The 16,762-nt window shown below is 39.2% G+C and overlaps 2 protein-coding genes across 9 annotated transcripts in view; both read left to right on the top strand.

The window, feature by feature from the left end:
- LOC131524483 (galaxin-like) overlaps positions 1-8,288 on the top strand; it is a 51,654-nt gene extending 43,366 nt beyond the window's left edge. The window contains exons 1-4 of one of the 3 annotated variants that reach the window (XM_058751629.1): positions 601-677; positions 3,864-6,244; positions 6,541-6,994; positions 7,110-8,288. In XM_058751629.1, the coding sequence (XP_058607612.1) occupies positions 6,215-6,244; positions 6,541-6,994; positions 7,110-7,444 (819 nt within the window). In that variant the 5' untranslated portion in view covers positions 601-677; positions 3,864-6,214 and the 3' untranslated portion in view covers positions 7,445-8,288. Of the gene's footprint in view, positions 1-561; positions 678-3,393; positions 6,245-6,540; positions 6,995-7,109 lie in introns of those variants that run through there. The other 2 variants (XM_058751626.1, XM_058751627.1) reach the window with 2 other exon arrangements.
- A 3,318-nt stretch (positions 8,289-11,606) lies between these two features.
- The window catches only part of cfap45 (cilia and flagella associated protein 45), a 32,809-nt gene continuing 27,653 nt past the window's right edge, over positions 11,607-16,762 (top strand). For all 6 annotated transcript variants that reach the window (XR_009266934.1, XR_009266933.1, XM_058750992.1 and 3 more), the window contains exons 1-4: positions 11,607-12,331; positions 12,537-12,656; positions 12,732-12,862; positions 14,717-14,861. Coding sequence is in view for 4 of the 6 variants with exons in the window: in XM_058750992.1 (XP_058606975.1) it covers positions 12,329-12,331; positions 12,537-12,656; positions 12,732-12,862; positions 14,717-14,861 (399 nt within the window). In the remaining 2 variants the exon portion in view is untranslated. The remainder of the gene's footprint in view (positions 12,332-12,536; positions 12,657-12,731; positions 12,863-14,716; positions 14,862-16,762) is intronic.

Below are 16,762 nucleotides of genomic sequence, written 5' to 3'. Positions count from 1 at the left end.
CTATGCCTGCAACAAATATTAAACTCTTTCAGAAAGAGAACAGATTTTCGGTTTAGGCACCTGTCCAATTTTGATGCTTGCAAAACAGGGCACCCACACATCCTGGAAAACATGAAAAACGATGTGTGAAGCGATATGGGATTAAATTATTCGTTAATAAACAGGTTTTCTTTTCCCGTTCCCCCAACGGAATAGGCTATACACCTATATATTAAAGGACTGTTAGTAGCCTAGGTTATTATATTAATCAATTTATGTGTGACTAGTGAAATCTTCAGTCGGGGACAGGCCTACTTGGCACAAGGAACCGATCCATTTTTAAAATAAAAAAAATGCTGACAATTCGAAAAGTGTGCCTGCTAATCACGTTACGTTATATTGCAATGCTTGAGTTATGAATGCGTAATAAGTCAAATGTTTTTATTTTATTTTATTTCTTATGGGTGCTATGGCAGTGCTTTGGTCTTTCTTGGGGGTGCTGAAGCATCTGCTAGCCCCTCCTTAACGCCGCCCATGTTTATTACGATTAAAAAAAAATTATAATTCTGCATCTGGTTTTAGGTGTGCCAGCTGTGGGTGGCACCAGCACACCCTGGCACGCCCATGGCTACACCCCTGCCTCAGAGAATGTCAACTGCTCAGGGATGTCGTACAAGAGGGAATCAGGTCTTATTCAGGTCCGAATTCTTCTGATAGACTGAACTTGTTTTGACTATGGCAGAGTTTTTTGTTTTTTTGTCGGTTTTTTTACACTTGGTGTAAATGGCTATAGTTTTATACAAAGTGTAAATAGCATTATTTTCTTCACACTATAGTGTTAGTTGGTATGCTGTTATTGGCAAATACTATTTGCACCTCATTGCATTGTACTGCATATTTATTTTAAGTCAGAAATGGCTGCTGCCTTATTGTGACCTATGGCACTATCCCTTAAATGGTATCTTACCCCTACCTACTCCTAAACCTAACCAGACTGAACCTGCTGATTATTAAAGGTGTCCTTGAAGGTCCAGAAAAAGGAGCTATGATTATACAGATGCATCTCAATAAATTAGAATGTAGTGGAAAAGTTAATTTCAGTAAATCAACTCAAATTGTGAAACTCATGTATTAAATAAATTCAATGCACACAGACTGAAGTAGTTTAAGTCTTTGGTTCTTTTAATTGTGGTGATTTTGGCTCACATTTAACAAAAACCCACCAATTCATTATCTCAACAAATTAGAATATGGTGACATGCCAATCAGCTAATCAACTCAAAACACCTGCAAAGGTTTCCTGAGCCTTCAAAATGGTCTCTCAGTTTGGTTCACTAGACTACACAATCATGGGGAAGACTGCTGATCTGACAGTTGTCCCGAAGACAATCATTGACACCCTTCACAAGGAGGGTAAGCCACAAACATTCATTGCCAAAGAAGCTGGCTGTTCACAGAGTGATGTATCCAAGCATGTTAACAGAAAGTTGAGTGGAAGGAAAAAGTGTGGAAGAAACAGATGCACAACCAACCGAGAGAACCGCAGCCTTATGAGGATTGTCAAGCAAAATCAATTCAAGAATTTGGGTGAACTTCACAAGGAATGGACTGAGGCTGGGGTCAAGGCATCAAGAGCCACCACACACAGATGTGTCAAGGAATTTGGCTACAGTTGTCGTATTCCTCTTGTTAAGCCACTCCTGAACCATAGACGTCAGAGGCGTCTTACCTGGGCTAAGGAGAAGAATTGGACTGTTGCCCAGTGGTCCAAAGTCCTCTTTTCAGATGAGAGCAAGTTTTGTATTTCATTTGGAAACCAAGGTCCTAGAGTCTGGAGGAAGGGTGGAGAAGCTCATAGCCCAAGTTGCTTGAAGTCCAGTGTTAAGTTTCCACAGTCTGTGATGATTTGGGGTGCAATGTCATCTGCTGGTGTTGGTCCATTGTGTTTTTTGAAAACCAAAGTCACTGCACCCGTTTACCAAGAAGTTTTGGAGCACTTCATGCTTCCTTCTGCTGACCAGCTTTTTAAAGATGCTGATTTCATTTTCCAGCAGGATTTGACACCTGCCCACACTGCCAAAAGCACCAAAAGTTGGTTAAATGGCCATGGTGTTGGTGTGCTTGACTGGCCAGCAAACTCACCAGACCTGAACCCCATAGAGAACCTATGGGGTATTGTCAAGAGGAAAATGCAGATGAGCTGAAGGCCACTGTCAAAGAAACCTGGGCTTCCATACCACCTCAGCAGTGCCACAAACTGATCACCTCCATGCCACGCCGAATTGAGGCAGTAATTAAAGCAAAAGGAGCCCCTACCAAGTATTGAGTCCATATACAGTAAATGAACATACTTTCCAGAAGGCCAACAATTCACTAAAAATGTTTTTTTTATTGGTCTTATGAAGTATTCTAATTTGTTGAGAGAGTCTGTGTGCATTGAATTTATTTAATACACGAGTTTCACAATTTGAGATGAATTACTGAAATGAACTTTTCCACGACATTCTAATTTATTGAGATGCACCTGTATATGGTTACATACTATGTGTTATGAACTGCATGGGGCACGATGGTTGAGAATCCAAACGCAGCATTTAGTAAAAGGGCAATCCACAATCAGAATTTAAAACCAGGCACAGGTCATACACAAGCAAACAATCCAAGGTGCAGGCAAAAACAGAGAAATCCAAGAATGGCAAGCAGAAGATCAAAAGACCAAGACATTAGAAACCAGGGGCCTGTACCATGATAGTGGCTGAACAAACTCAGGGTTACAGGATTAGTTTTGAGATGACAAAACCAAACCAGTCCAATCCAGCTTTGTTGGTACCATGAAGCTGATCCTCAACTTTCTCTGTCAACACAGGCTTGACCCTGAGTTAATGGAGCACGTGCACATGAAAGTGTGACATGAGTAATGAGCAGCCAATCACATGCCTTAAAACTATGATTCACTTCTTATGAGAGTCAGTGCGAAGATTAAAAGATTAAACAATATGAAGAATTTAAACATTTGCACAGCACGATCATGAAACGGTCTATCCATGAGAGAGGAAAACTTAAAAACATCTTACCATATAAGTGCAAGTAAAAGTTTTAAAGTTAGTTTATAGATTTGATAATATTTAGGTATAAAAACACTTTAAAAAAATCTAAGCTCATATGTAGTCATGTTTAAAACTATTGATTCTAAAACTAATTTATATTGCATATCTATATGATCTATAGGTTTACATTGATTTTAAATAAAAGCTTAATTACTATTAAGTTAAGCTGGCTTGTGTAATGGATTAAGGGTATAATAATTATATAAATATTGTAAAATATTTTTTTTTTTTTTAAATCATGATGATTTTCTCTTTAAAAATGTTTTACTATGTAGCATCCTTTAATTTGGAGTAAGAGAAACTGAAGGAGTGACTTTATTGTGTCAGAAACGTGTCACTTTGCTTGAAGCTGATCGGTCAAATTTTGGTTTGAGATCTCTAAACCAGAACATAACCTGCCCCGGAGCAGGTTAGCTGTTGAGCGTGAGTTACTATGGCGATGAATACTACTAAAAGCCATACCACTTTCATGGTACCTAAAACCCAGAGTTGGTGCAAACTAAACTGAAACTTACCTGGCTAGCCAGCTAATCCGGCTTCATGGTACTGGCCCCAGGACACAAGAGGAACAGGAATACAAGCTGTAACAAACATACAAGACTTAATGATGAATGGCTGAGTTAACCAGGCTTTTATAGGGGGTGAGCTAGCTAGGTTCATGGGACACAGCTGGAAACAATCATGGATGATTAGACCAGGCAGTGATTTATGGGAAATGTATTCTTTGGTACAATGGAAAAGTCTGGTGTAGAGTGCCCTCTGGTGGTTTTCAAGCAGGAAACCAGTGAGGAGCCGAAGACCACCAGGGTGGAGCTGGCAGAGCTGAAGGCCACCACAACAGAGCAGATGGGACCGAAGATTCCCACGGTGGAGCAAATGACAACCAGGGTGGAGCAGATGACCCCACAGCAGAGCAGAAGTGACCGAAGACCCCCAAGGCAGAGCAGAAGGCCACTAGGGTGGAGCTGATGGAACTGAAGACTACTTCAGAGGAGCTGATGGCACAGGGGACCACCAAGATGGCCCAGGCTGAGCAAATGACCACCATGGAGGAACAGGTGGAACTGTAATAGAGAGCACATAGAGGTTAAAAATGGCCTCTGTGGCCATAACAGGACAAGCAGAGAGTTCGGGGACAGCCTTTGTGGTTGTTACATCACGGGCAGACAGTTCAGAGATGGTCTCCTTAGCTGTGACACGACAGACAGGGTGTTCAGAGAAAGCCACTATGGCAGTGACAGGACAAGCAGAGAGTTCAGACAAAGAACTTATGCTGACAAGACGTGAAAGCCAGAAAGTTCCATTGCAAAAGCAGCGCCCAGCAGCAGCCCTATGCCTCCGCCATTTTGGGGTGAAAGCGACTCGGCAGTCCACTAGCTTCTTGCTGTCGCTATGGCAGATATCAGCTGCTTTGTTTACAAAAACATACATTAAAGCTGAAATACAACCTGAATGATGACCACAATAATGTACAATCACTAGACTAGTGATCATCAAATCCTTTTAACAGCTTATTTTACAGACTTTGTGTTTAAGTCTTACCTTTTTTCACAAAACCTTTGCTCGCTAGAAACCATGTCAGTTTTGGTTGAAATTATTTTAATTTAAAGTGTTAGCATTATAAACACTGAATTAGTACCAACATATGAAATTAAATTAATGACAGAAAAATTAGGAATGTTGGATAATAAATATAACAGTAACATACCAGCTTGACAGTAAACTGTTTTTGCAAGTATTGTCTTATATTAATGTCCGTTAAAGGAAGACTGTAAACAAAAAACTTAGAAAATAATAAAAAAACAACAACACATATTTACAGCCACTTTCTCCAACATTATTTAATTATGAAAGACACAGCAATGCATCATGTTCATCATCATAGTGTGTTCCAGGGGATTAAAACGTACAATATATATTTCAGACCGATGGAGTAATAGTAAATAATAATATAGTTATTGTAAATGTGTAAAGTTGCATAAGCTCATTCTAACTTAGTGTCATAAATCATTATTATGGTTTCTATGGCTAGGACCTGCAGTGCCTAAAAGTAATTAAGTTTACTACTAGACTAAAAACAGTTAAAGTTAGCTGGTGCATAAGATAGTGCTACGTCCCACTTCAAAACACACAATATTTTTACACTTTTGTGAATAATTACCTGTCAGGGTCTTTGGGAAAAAGATGAAAGGCAAGATTTTTGCCTGAATCACACTGATTGTTTTTGCAGTGGACTGCCCAACATTGCGTTCTTTTTTTCCACTTTGACTTCTCTTTCATTGTTTTTCTGTCTATTTCTGTGTATCTGTGCTGTTGTCCAGTTGGAATTTTCACCCCAAAATGGCAGCCGCGCTACCGAAGCACCACTTAGTGGCTATTAACAAAAAAGCATCAGAGTTTCGCCTCTTGGGCATCTATACTCTTTGACTCAGAGATGGCATCCATGGCTGTGACAGGATAGGCAGAAGGTTCACAGGTGATCACTGTATTCAAGACAGGACAGGCAGGAAGCTCAAGGGTTAGCACCAGTACAGGACTGAGCTCTAGGGCTTGAGCGGGCTCTGGAGCGGACTCATAGACTGGAGTGGGTTCTGGAGCAGATTAATGGACTGGAGTGGGTTCTGGAGCAGACTAATGAACTGGAGTGGGATCTGCAGAGAACTCATGAACTGGAGCTATGAAGCAGATGCATGAATTGGAGTGGGCTCTGAAGCAGATGAATGGACTGGAGCGGGTTCTAGAGCGGACTCATGAATTGCAGTGGCTATGGAGCAGACTCATGAACTGGAGCGGGCTCTGGAGAGGATGAATGAACTGGAGTGGGATGTGAAGAGGACTCATGAACTGGAGCAGGCTCTGGACTCGTGGGCTAGAGAGACACCTATGAATCGCTTTGACAGCTTCAGATGCGAAGTTCATGATGACCGGGAATACTGATATGGCATCCATGATGACTGAAGGACAAGGCTCAGGAGTGGTGGCCATGTCATGAACAGGCTCTGGTGTGGGAACCAGAGGACAGGAAGGTGCTGAAATCACACTAAACATTATAACTGTACAGGCTGGACAACGGTGCTTGGTGTGTCCTGATATGTGATGTTAAAAGGGAGAACTATGTGTTCGGAAAAATGTGGATTCAAACTCAGCAGCATCAAAAGGTGAGGTAACTGGCCTTACCCAACATGCAGCTATTCCTGATACCATTTGGGTTTCATTCTCAATTTAAAAGCAATTGTGTAAATAGCTTTTGCAAACAAGATGGGCTATTTCACATTCCATTTGATGATAGTCCACCTGTGGCAAATATAGTACCTTATTGTATATGAATTGATTTTGAATTAAATAATGATATTATAAGAGCAAGACTGCTGTTATTTTGAATGCTGTTTAACCAAAGAAATGTAGACTGTATGCAAATGGTTTGCTTATATATGTTTACCTCTATGTGTTTCAGTGCTGTGGTAAAGATGTCTACAGTCTAGCAAATGACAATGTGCTGTGCTGTAATGGAATCCTTCATCGCAATGTGCCTGATCAGTCAGAGTGTGTTGGAGGTGTTATATATTCTCAAAACCAGATCAAGTTGTTAAGTTGTGGCTCAGAATTCTATGACCACAAAAAACAACTGTGCTGCTCAGGTCATCTCTACAACAAAAATAATGCAGAATGCTGTGGAAACCTCCTGCTGGAATATAATAACAAGCAAACTTGCTGTTCCTCCTCAACCCATGCCATGCTTTATGACACCAAACAAGAGCATTTCTGCTGTGGGCATTACTACTACAACACGTCCCTGTGGAGCTGCTGTGCTGAACATCTCAAACCAATACCAAAGAATGACAGTTCTCCACCAGAATACAGACTTAAACAGCTAATGGAACTGATTCCTGACATATGCCATAAAACAGGTCTGAAAAAAGAGCTGTGTTCATGATTTGATTTTGTGCAACATGAAATACCAAATGCTCTTTTTTAATTAAACAAAACAAAAATGATCTTATTTGTGTATGTGTTTGATTCTAGTGCTCTTTGGCAAAGTGGAGAGTGTGGTACTTCGGCAAAAATGGCGTGACATTGTGTTGAGAGTCATTGTGGCGGTCAGCGAGATATCACAAGGACCTTTGCTCTTTGTGTCCCTGGATCACTGCAGTTCTCCTGCACTAGAGAACGGCATGACCTACCTTTGGGAGGAAAACAACAGAAAGTACAAGCCTCTCTCCATCCCTGTTGACCTAACCTCTGACATTTACATGTTCTTTACAGCTTGTGACCTAAATATCATGCAGGCCTTGAGTGTCAATATGTGTTCGCACATGCTTCATGTTCAGGGTGTATTTCCAATGCAAGGAAACCCTTGAAGAGAAACAATTGTATCCTTTTTGGCCCCATCTACATTTTACCTTTTATACACATAACATTTTACCTTGTGCATTTTCTTTATTAAGAATGTCAGCAATGACTGAACATCTGTTGAATTATTACTGATCAGTCACATGTTTTCCACATGTTTTCTCCTTCCAAGAAATGTTAGTTATATAATAATACAATTTAATAATCACTTGAATTCTTATTTAATATCACATACTGTATTATTATATTCAATCAACCGCAGGTTTTTTTTTTTTTCTAATTTAGTTACAGGATTTACAGTCTGAGTGAAAAGATGTTTTGTTGGTGCTTAATCATTTTCGTCATTTAAGGGAAGGAAATGTTTATTAAAATTGCTTCAATCCTATTTCATCATTTAAAATACAAGTACATTACAAATTTTGCATATTAGGGCAACCATACATTTGTTGTAGTGATACATGTGTTATACCATTACCTGAATGATTATGCTTAATATTGTATCTTATGAGAAGAATACTCATGCAATATATTTACTTCATCTGTTATATATCGTGCAGCAGATATACCATATTGCACCTGCATGTGAAAGCTAAAACAAAATTACATATAATTTAAAAGTAATATACAATTACAAAGACAAATGTATCAAACAGCTTTAATATTTCTTGTTTTGATTGTTTTCGTATATATGTGTTCCAGTTAGACATGGAAATATGTAACAGGTATATTGTCATGTGTAAATGTGTATCAAACCAGTTATTTCAAAATAAATATTTGTGAGCATGGTTTGTTGTTGTTGTTGCTTTTCTAAGCATAATGTGTATACAACCTGTATACAGAAACATGCTGCTGTACACAATTATGTGATTGATGGATAAATATTAATATCCTAGACTATAATCATGTTAACCCTAACATTGTCAAAATTGACATAGAGTGAGCAAACAATGTTATGATTGGCAAAGTGCGATTTTTTATTTTATTTATTAGTCTAATAAGGAAAAGACAGATTAGAAAACCATGGATTCATGATTTAAATGGAGAAATTTCTTTGGACAGAAACAATCATTTTTTAAAATCTGGTCTTAATGCAAATTACCAAAATACTTAAGCCTAATGTTGCCATGTAATGCAACCAGTCTTTACAAACGGTGACGAATCTGCTTACAGGAAAGAGGTGGATGTACTCTCAAAATGGTGCATCATCAACAATTTGGCACTCAATACCTCCAAAATAAAGGAGCTCAGTATCAATTTTCAGAAACAGAAGGAAGAACCAGCCCCTCTGTACATTGGAGGAGAATTGGTGGAGAGGGTGACCACCTTTGAATTTCTCGGCACTCACATTACTCATGACCTCACATGGACTGCAAACAAGAAAGCACAGCAATGGCTGTACTTTTTAAGGACGCTGAGGAAAACTAACCTGACCCGGCAGCTGCTTGTGTACCACTGCTCGGTTGAAAGCATACTTTCCCATGGAATTCTGGTGTGGTATGCTGGATGCACGGTTGCTGACAAAAAAGCTCTACAGAGAGTTATTAACTCGGCACAGAAAATCGGCGGTGCACAGCTGCCATCTCTTGAGGATATCTACAGTACCAGATGCATACGACAGGCCAAAAATATAATAAAGGACCCTTTGCACCCCGGTAACCACCTTTTCACTCTGCTACCCTCTGGAAGACGCTATCGGTCCCATAAGACATGCACTTCCAGATTCTTGAACAGTTTTTATCCATGTGCCATCAAAGAACTGGACTTAATTAACTAATTTCTCAGCATTCAACGTTTCATTTCTGCTCTAATCTCTGTACATTTCTACCTTACTGTGCTTTACCCTGCCATTTTGTACATGTTTGTAGACCTGTACAATGACAATAATGACAATCTAATTCTAATTCTAATACAGCTTTTGATATAACCAAATGCAAAATAAGCCTTAAAAATTATTAAAAATGAAAGAGTGTGTTCATATATATTTTCAATGCAGAGTACAAATGCAAATGTCTGTGCATTTATTTGTGCATTAAATTATAGCAGTCACGGAGGATATGTGTGTGTGTTTGTTTAAGTACGGTGAGCTTACAAAACCATGTAGAATATACGTTCATTTTGATGCATTTAATGATGCATTGCAGCATGCATTTGTGGGAAGTGTTGACACTTTTAACTCAAAGAGAGCGAATGAATCTGTCTGAATCAGAGGATGCTGTTGTGTTGTGTTTCCTCAGTCTCTTCCCCCTCACTCCATAGCGCACCGTGTTCACTTTTGGACAAACAGACATGCTGTGCTGAAACGGGGTGACCCTTTAAAGACTCATGACCCTCAATTTGCTTTTTCACCCCTTAGTTGCCCCCGTGCCAACTTTTTTGAGACAGCAGGCATCAAATTTGAAATGAGCTCATTTTGTGCATAAAATTGTAAAATTTCTCAATTTAAACATTTGTTATGTTATCTATGTTCTATTGTGAATAAAATATTGGCTCATGTGATTTGAAAGTCTTTTAGTTTTCATTTTATTCAAATTTTAAAAATGTCCCAACATTTCTATAACATGAACATTTTGACCTCAAGCCTTATCAAAAGAAGAGAAATTACGACTTTTTAAAATCTATGTGTGAGCCTTGCGATTGACTGGCCGTTCATCCTGGGAGTTTTCCCACCTAGGGCTCAAGATGCTGGGTTACGCTCCAGTTACCTATGACCCTAATAAAGACAAAGAAGTTTGGATAATAGAATGCTGAATGGATGACTTCTTATCAGTTTTACTTAAAGATACCATTCACAACGTTGAAGATTTTAAAATTGAACGTTTTAAAATTATTTAAAAATTTCAGAATAAAATAAAGTTCAAATTGAAGAATTAAAAAACAAGAAGCAGCAAGAGTCTTTGAACATAAAAAATATCACTTTGAACAGCAGAAAACTGTTTTGTTTTTTTTGCCATAATTGTATTACCAATTATTCCATGGGCCCTTCTCTATCACAGGGTGAGTAAAATGGATAACTCTTCATACATTTCTGATCGTATTATCAATATTTAATGTTGCCTAGAAAGAGGTGGCTCAACTTCCCCACAGGCTCAAATCAAATCACCCCACTCTCCCCTATGTTGTTATCAGATTTGATAAATATACCATAGATATGTACGTGTGTTTATATATATATATATATATATATATATACATACAGTATATATATGTATGGCTACTACATGTACTACATGTGTATGTCAGTGCCCCTTTTCCTTACCTTCCTTTTGTTGGAGAAATGAAGATCCAACTGAATGGCCCAACGTGAAATACCCTGACATCAACTATTTATTCATTTTTAGGGGTCGACAGCTTATAATAAGGGGGTAGCTTGTTTACTGTACACCTGGTCACATAGCAGCTTATGCATTGTTCTTTTTTTTTTTCATTAGTCAGAAATGATAAGGAGGCCGCTTCCCGCAATACAAGTTCATGGAGAGCGTTGTATTATCCCCTCCCCAAACGGTTTCAAAGGCAACAACATAAACAAACGTTACTGCGCATGCGCGCTTTTGTGGCCCTATCTTAAGTTCCGGTAGACATCCACATACAATCACTAACAACAGCTAAGTCCCTCTAGAGTAGATTATGTTTTGATAATAAGCAAAATATGTTTGCTGCGTAAATCAGACGGACTGAGATGCAGCGATAACTACTTGGACGGACTTATTAAAAAATGCAAATTCATTATCTGCCAGCAGGAGGCGCTTTAAAGCAGGAGAACTAGAGTTTTCCCCGGAAACGGCTGTTGGGCTGTACGGTACACAAAGCAGCGCTGAGTTTACAACGCTGCTTTATTAGGCATATAACATGCAAGATTAAATGAAAATGACATCGAACATTTTCTAAAGACCCTGTTCCTTCAGAAATACAGTGATATAAAAACACCTGCGCCTCGTGCATTTCAACGAAGCCTTTTGGAAAATCGGTCAGTTTTGATATCGTGGGGGGTCGCCACAAATAAATAAATGTATGTGAAACACATCCCACAGCACAACAACCTGAGCCCAACTTCATTACTCATCACTTTAACTGTGTTTGTAGCCGGCGCCACTAACAAAACCGATAAACAAACACAGACCGGAAGTTAACTTCGGTCCAGGCGCGTGCGCCCGATGAAACCGTCAGGGGCCATTCACATATCGCGCCTAAAAACGCGTGGAAAACGCTAGGCGCGCCGCTTTCTCCTTTTTTCCAAAGCGCTCTGGCGGTTGCACTCCGGAGGCGTCTGTCGTTGCTAAGCAACCATCAGCTGCACTCTCCGTTACAACAAGGAAATTTCAGCAATGGATTTCCACCACCGAAAAACCCTTGCTGTAACTCTGTTACAAGATTTATTTACGAAGAAAAGTAAAAAACGCCGCATTGTTTGGGTGTAGCTGCTCCTCCATTTTTCTGTTGAGGTTTCAAATTAACGGCAAAGGTGAGGAAGCTGATTGGTTGGTTCTTGTCACATGACCCGCGGTGCGCTTGAGGCATTCTGAAAAGTTGAGAGTGTTTTATCTCGATGCGGCGCGGACGCGCCTGGAAAAAATGAGCGCGTCGCACCGCGTGCGCGTCGCGACCGCGTCGCTTCCATTATGAGCGCGCATACCGCGCGTCTACATTTGAAATAACGAACTTGAGCGCGCAAAAGACGCGATATGTGAACGGCCCCTTAGATCAGTGGTGTAACCCCAGTAACCACGTCTCCATGGAAACGTTCACAACAAAACACCGCTGTGTGCATGTAGCTGTTGTCAACACTGACGTTACTCTCCGTTCTTTGAAGCGGCTTTTAAACACCGTTTTTAACACTTTGTATCCCTGTCATAACGTCTGGCAGTTTTTTTTTTCTTCACTAAAACTCAAACGAAATGGTAAGTGCTTTTTAAAACGAAACCCTAAGAAACAATGAACTGAAATTTACACTGGGGCACGTGTGTGTGTAGGGGTGTATGTGTGTTAAAGGTTCATAAAACTTAAATCATACAGCTTCTCACTCGTTGTTCTTGACATTTTTTCTTCAAAGATAATAAAGGAATCATTAAATTCCTTAAGATTTGCATGCCTCATGCTTTTCAGCCTCAAAGTGCCACATCCTCATGTGGAAAGCAGTCGGGCAGCAGCGCTTTCACTCGCCGCTATCGCACACGAGCCCTCACCTCTCATGTGGATGAGACCCTCTTTGGGACACCAAAACAGGTAGAAATAAGCTTACTGCATAGTATTGGACATTCAATGAAAATAAAAGGAAGACTCAACTGTCTTTTGTCTCAGCATTCTGCTGGTGATATGAGAAACGACCCTGAAGGCGGAAGCAAGAGGTTGAGGACACGCTCTGCTCCACCCAAAGAGCCACATTTAGAGACAGTGCGCATCATCACTAAAGACCTTATCAGGGACCTCAGGCAAGTAGAAGCAAAGGGTTTTTGCACTGTGGTTACATGTAGTTATCCTTACTGAAGTATTTGCATTACCTGTTCGGACACTGACTTAAACCATGTGTCAGAGAGTTTGCACAGAAACACCTTCATCACAGAATTTTATCTAACATGCAGCTTAGAAAAAAAAAAAAAAGTCATAACTTGACATTGTAATTATAGGCTGCATGCCTCTGTGCATTGTTGTTTAATCATTGTTATAATAGTGCATAATCATGAACCTGGTCATGATTAAAAAAAAATACTTTCAAAACGTCCAAAGAAAATAAACACATTAGTAAGTACATCATTGTATGTATTTAGTTATTATTTTTAGTATCGTAATATACCTTGAAGAAGTCTAGTTATACGTTTATCAAAATCCACAGCAGTTGAACATTTTTTTACCAAAGGAAAACACTCTTTACTTCAATTAGGAAGAATAACACAGACATTGGTATAAGTATAGGAGCAGGGTAAAAAGATACAGGACAATGCACAACACCCCACAATCAATTAATTCATCTCCACACAGCAAGATTTCAGATTCAATACATCAGTAGTGCTAAATAAGGCTTGTTACCAAGTTCACTAACCCTGACTACCCTCCCACACCTACCTTGATCAAACTCACCTGCCTGCAACTTTCTAATGATCCTGAAGACCTTCATTAGCGTGTTCAGGTGTGTTTGATTAGGGTTGGAGCTAAACCAAAGCCACTAGCAGGCAAGCCTGCAACCATTAGCTGAAAAAGCGTAACGACTAAAGCTCATGCTTCCAGTCTGACAGTACGTGGGAAAGGAGACCAGAGGCTGGTTTTTTTTTAAATGGATGTAAATGGAGGAGAGGCTTCACTACGCTGAATAAACAGCTTTTTAGAGGAAACGGCTTATTTAATGAATTGACAGCCTATCTGTTAATCTTCAATATGTTTTACACTAAACAATACTTTTGGATTAAACTACTTTTTTAAAATGGTTTACCATGAAAAAAAATTATGTTTTATAAGAGAAGTCACTAACTTTTTGTGACCGGTGTGATTCAGCTTATGACACTTCTCATTCATTCCTATGGTATCCGTAAATGGTGATTGAGTGTCGCACAACTCTGACTGAAATTCAAAGACGTCAAGGCTGTAATGTGATTGATTATTAAGGCACACGTGATCTGAGTTAGCCATTACGCCTTCTCCAATAGTAAGTAATACAGACCCTCTCATCTCCCTATAGAAAGAGAATCTCTGGCTAAACTCTGCAAAGTGGACCAGAGTTGAGAACCCCAGCTCTAAAGTATCTTAAACTCTCCTGTCCAAGCGGTTTTTGTGCTAAGACAAGAAAAGTGTGGGAGTTGGAAATCAGAGTCGGCTCAAAAAACCCTAATCGAGATTACTTGCATTGGTGTGAACTGATTCAGCCATATTAAATAAATCAGGGGTTCCCAGCCACATTCCTGGAGCCCCCCAACCAACACTGCATGTTTTCCATGTCTCCTTAATCAAACACACCTGATTCCAGTGGTTGGGAACCACTGAAATAAATGATATATTTCCATTGGTAATTTGGAGAAAATAGGTTAAGTTTACCCCACACTGAAATTGGTTAAATGTATATGTAGGCCAATATGTTTGACATTCAATGTACATCAAATCGATGTCATGTCAGGTTTTTGACGTCAGTTGGATTTGCATATTTGGCCTGTTTTTTTATGTTAAATTTGATGTCAAATAGATGTCTTTTCAACACCAGTTGCTCACAGGGAGGTAAGTGCATGTTTCTTCCCCAGTACATCATGTTTTGTGGTTTCACTTGTGTTTTTAAGCTCTTTCTTTGGTTGTTTAACCAGAATCCCAAATGAGGACCCATCTGGGCAGTCTGTCATCCTGTCCTCGGCTGATTTCAGGCGAATCATGGTGGAGTCTCATGTTCCTAGTAAAGAGGAGAAGGCAGCTGTGCTGCAGGCCCAACGCCAAGCCCGTGAGGAAGCCATGGTGAGGCATAATTATATGTTTGAACCTCAAATGACTGCATTTCTTTTATATATAATATACTACAATGTTACGTGTACTCTAGTTTTTTTTTTTACACTGATCAGCCATAACATTAAAACCACTTTCAGGTGGAGTGAATAACATTGATTATATTGTATTGTTACAATGGAATCTGTCGAGGGGTGAGATATATTAGGAAGCAAATCAACAGTCAGTTTGTTCTATCATTTTATATGATAGAAACAGGAAAAATGGGCAAGCAAAATGATTTGAGCATCGCAGTTTGCTGTGTATAGGGCTGTGCAGCTGAAGACCGGACAGAGTGCTCATGATGACCTAAGTCCACCGCCAAAGGAACATGATAAAGTGTTCAGGGTGTTGCCTTGGCCTCTAAATTCGTCTAATCTTTGGGATTTACTGGACCAACAAATCCAATCCATGGTGGCCCCAGCTCGTAATATGCAGGTTTTAAAGGATCTTCTGCTAATGTCTTGGTGCCAGATACCACAGGACATATTTGGAGGTCTTGTGGAGTCAATGCCTCGACACATCAGGGGTCTCATTTATAAACGTTGCGTACGCACAAAATGGGCATATAATATACGTAAGCAATTTTCCATGCACATATCCGGATTTATAAAAAATAAACGTTGCGTAATTATGTACACACTGTACGGACATTCTAGACCATGCGTACGAACTCTGTTGGAGTGAGAAGTAATGAAGTAAACGATTTTAAACTGTTTTTTCATTTCGATATGCATTTACAATAAATATTCCACTCTCATTGGAGATAAGCACTGAAATTACAAAAAGTCATTACGCAGAAGTTAAACAAAATTAAATTTAGACATATAGTGGATGCATTTGATCACTTTTCATGTGGCATCCTATGTTTTAATGACAGCGAGGAGCGCTATAGGCGCACAATAATTCATTTTTAAACTAAACTGCAGATCTCATGGTCCGGTTTGAATAGGACCAATGATAATATCTTACTGTACAACCACAGCTGCACGGACGTGTTGATGTCATGTAAAGGCATCTCCAAAACATTATAAAAAAATACCACTTTATTTGAAGGATACCATTAAAGGAAAACGGTAAGATTTTCACATTTCCTTTTTAAAATACTTTCAGTAATTCGCAGAGTCAGACAATTGTATTTACACTGCAAAAAATATAGTCCTATTATATCAGCTGTTTCCACTAAAAATAGATGTTCAGCTTATGTTCACCTTATCAGCAAAACTGCATAAATTTAATTTGATTTGAAATGTTTAAAACAATTGAAATACTATATGACCAGTGTAAAAGAATGAGATCAACTATTTTAAACCGTTTTGTTTTTATGGATAATTTCATATATTTATTATAAAACGTAACAAGGATACTGGATAATTTTTAGCAATAAAAATTAATGTGTAGGCTATGGCCCAAATGGAATTACAGTCAGGATCTCATATTTCCATAATAAGTCTTGTACCTTTGACGGTGTTAAACACGGTGTCACGTGGATGGGAATATGCATGGAAATTATATGCAGATGAGGTTATGCATAGTAAAACACCATATATGGTGATTTCTGGGAGGAGTCGGGGTAGAGATGCACGTACGCACAATCTTCCCCTGACTGGGATTTATAAAGGGATGTTTGCGCAGGTTCTGGCATACGCAAGGTTTTAAAAAATTCACGCGTACGCAAAATCTAGCTTTTGTGTGTACGTACACTTTTAGGATGAAATCTACGGAGAGTTTTATAAATGAGACCCCAGAGCTGTTTTGGAAGCATGAGGGGGACCTACACAATATTGGGCAGGTGGTTGTAATGTTGTGGCTGAACAGTATTTAAAATGGGCTATATTATAATATGTGTAGTTGTGTTCAATAGTTATTAAAAA

The sequence above is a fragment of the Onychostoma macrolepis genome, chromosome 18 (genome assembly GCF_012432095.1).
Source record: "Onychostoma macrolepis isolate SWU-2019 chromosome 18, ASM1243209v1, whole genome shotgun sequence".
Lineage (NCBI taxonomy): Eukaryota > Metazoa > Chordata > Actinopteri > Cypriniformes > Cyprinidae > Onychostoma > Onychostoma macrolepis.
Note: the sequence above shows the minus strand (reverse complement) of the source record. Positions and strands in the feature narration are given on the sequence as shown.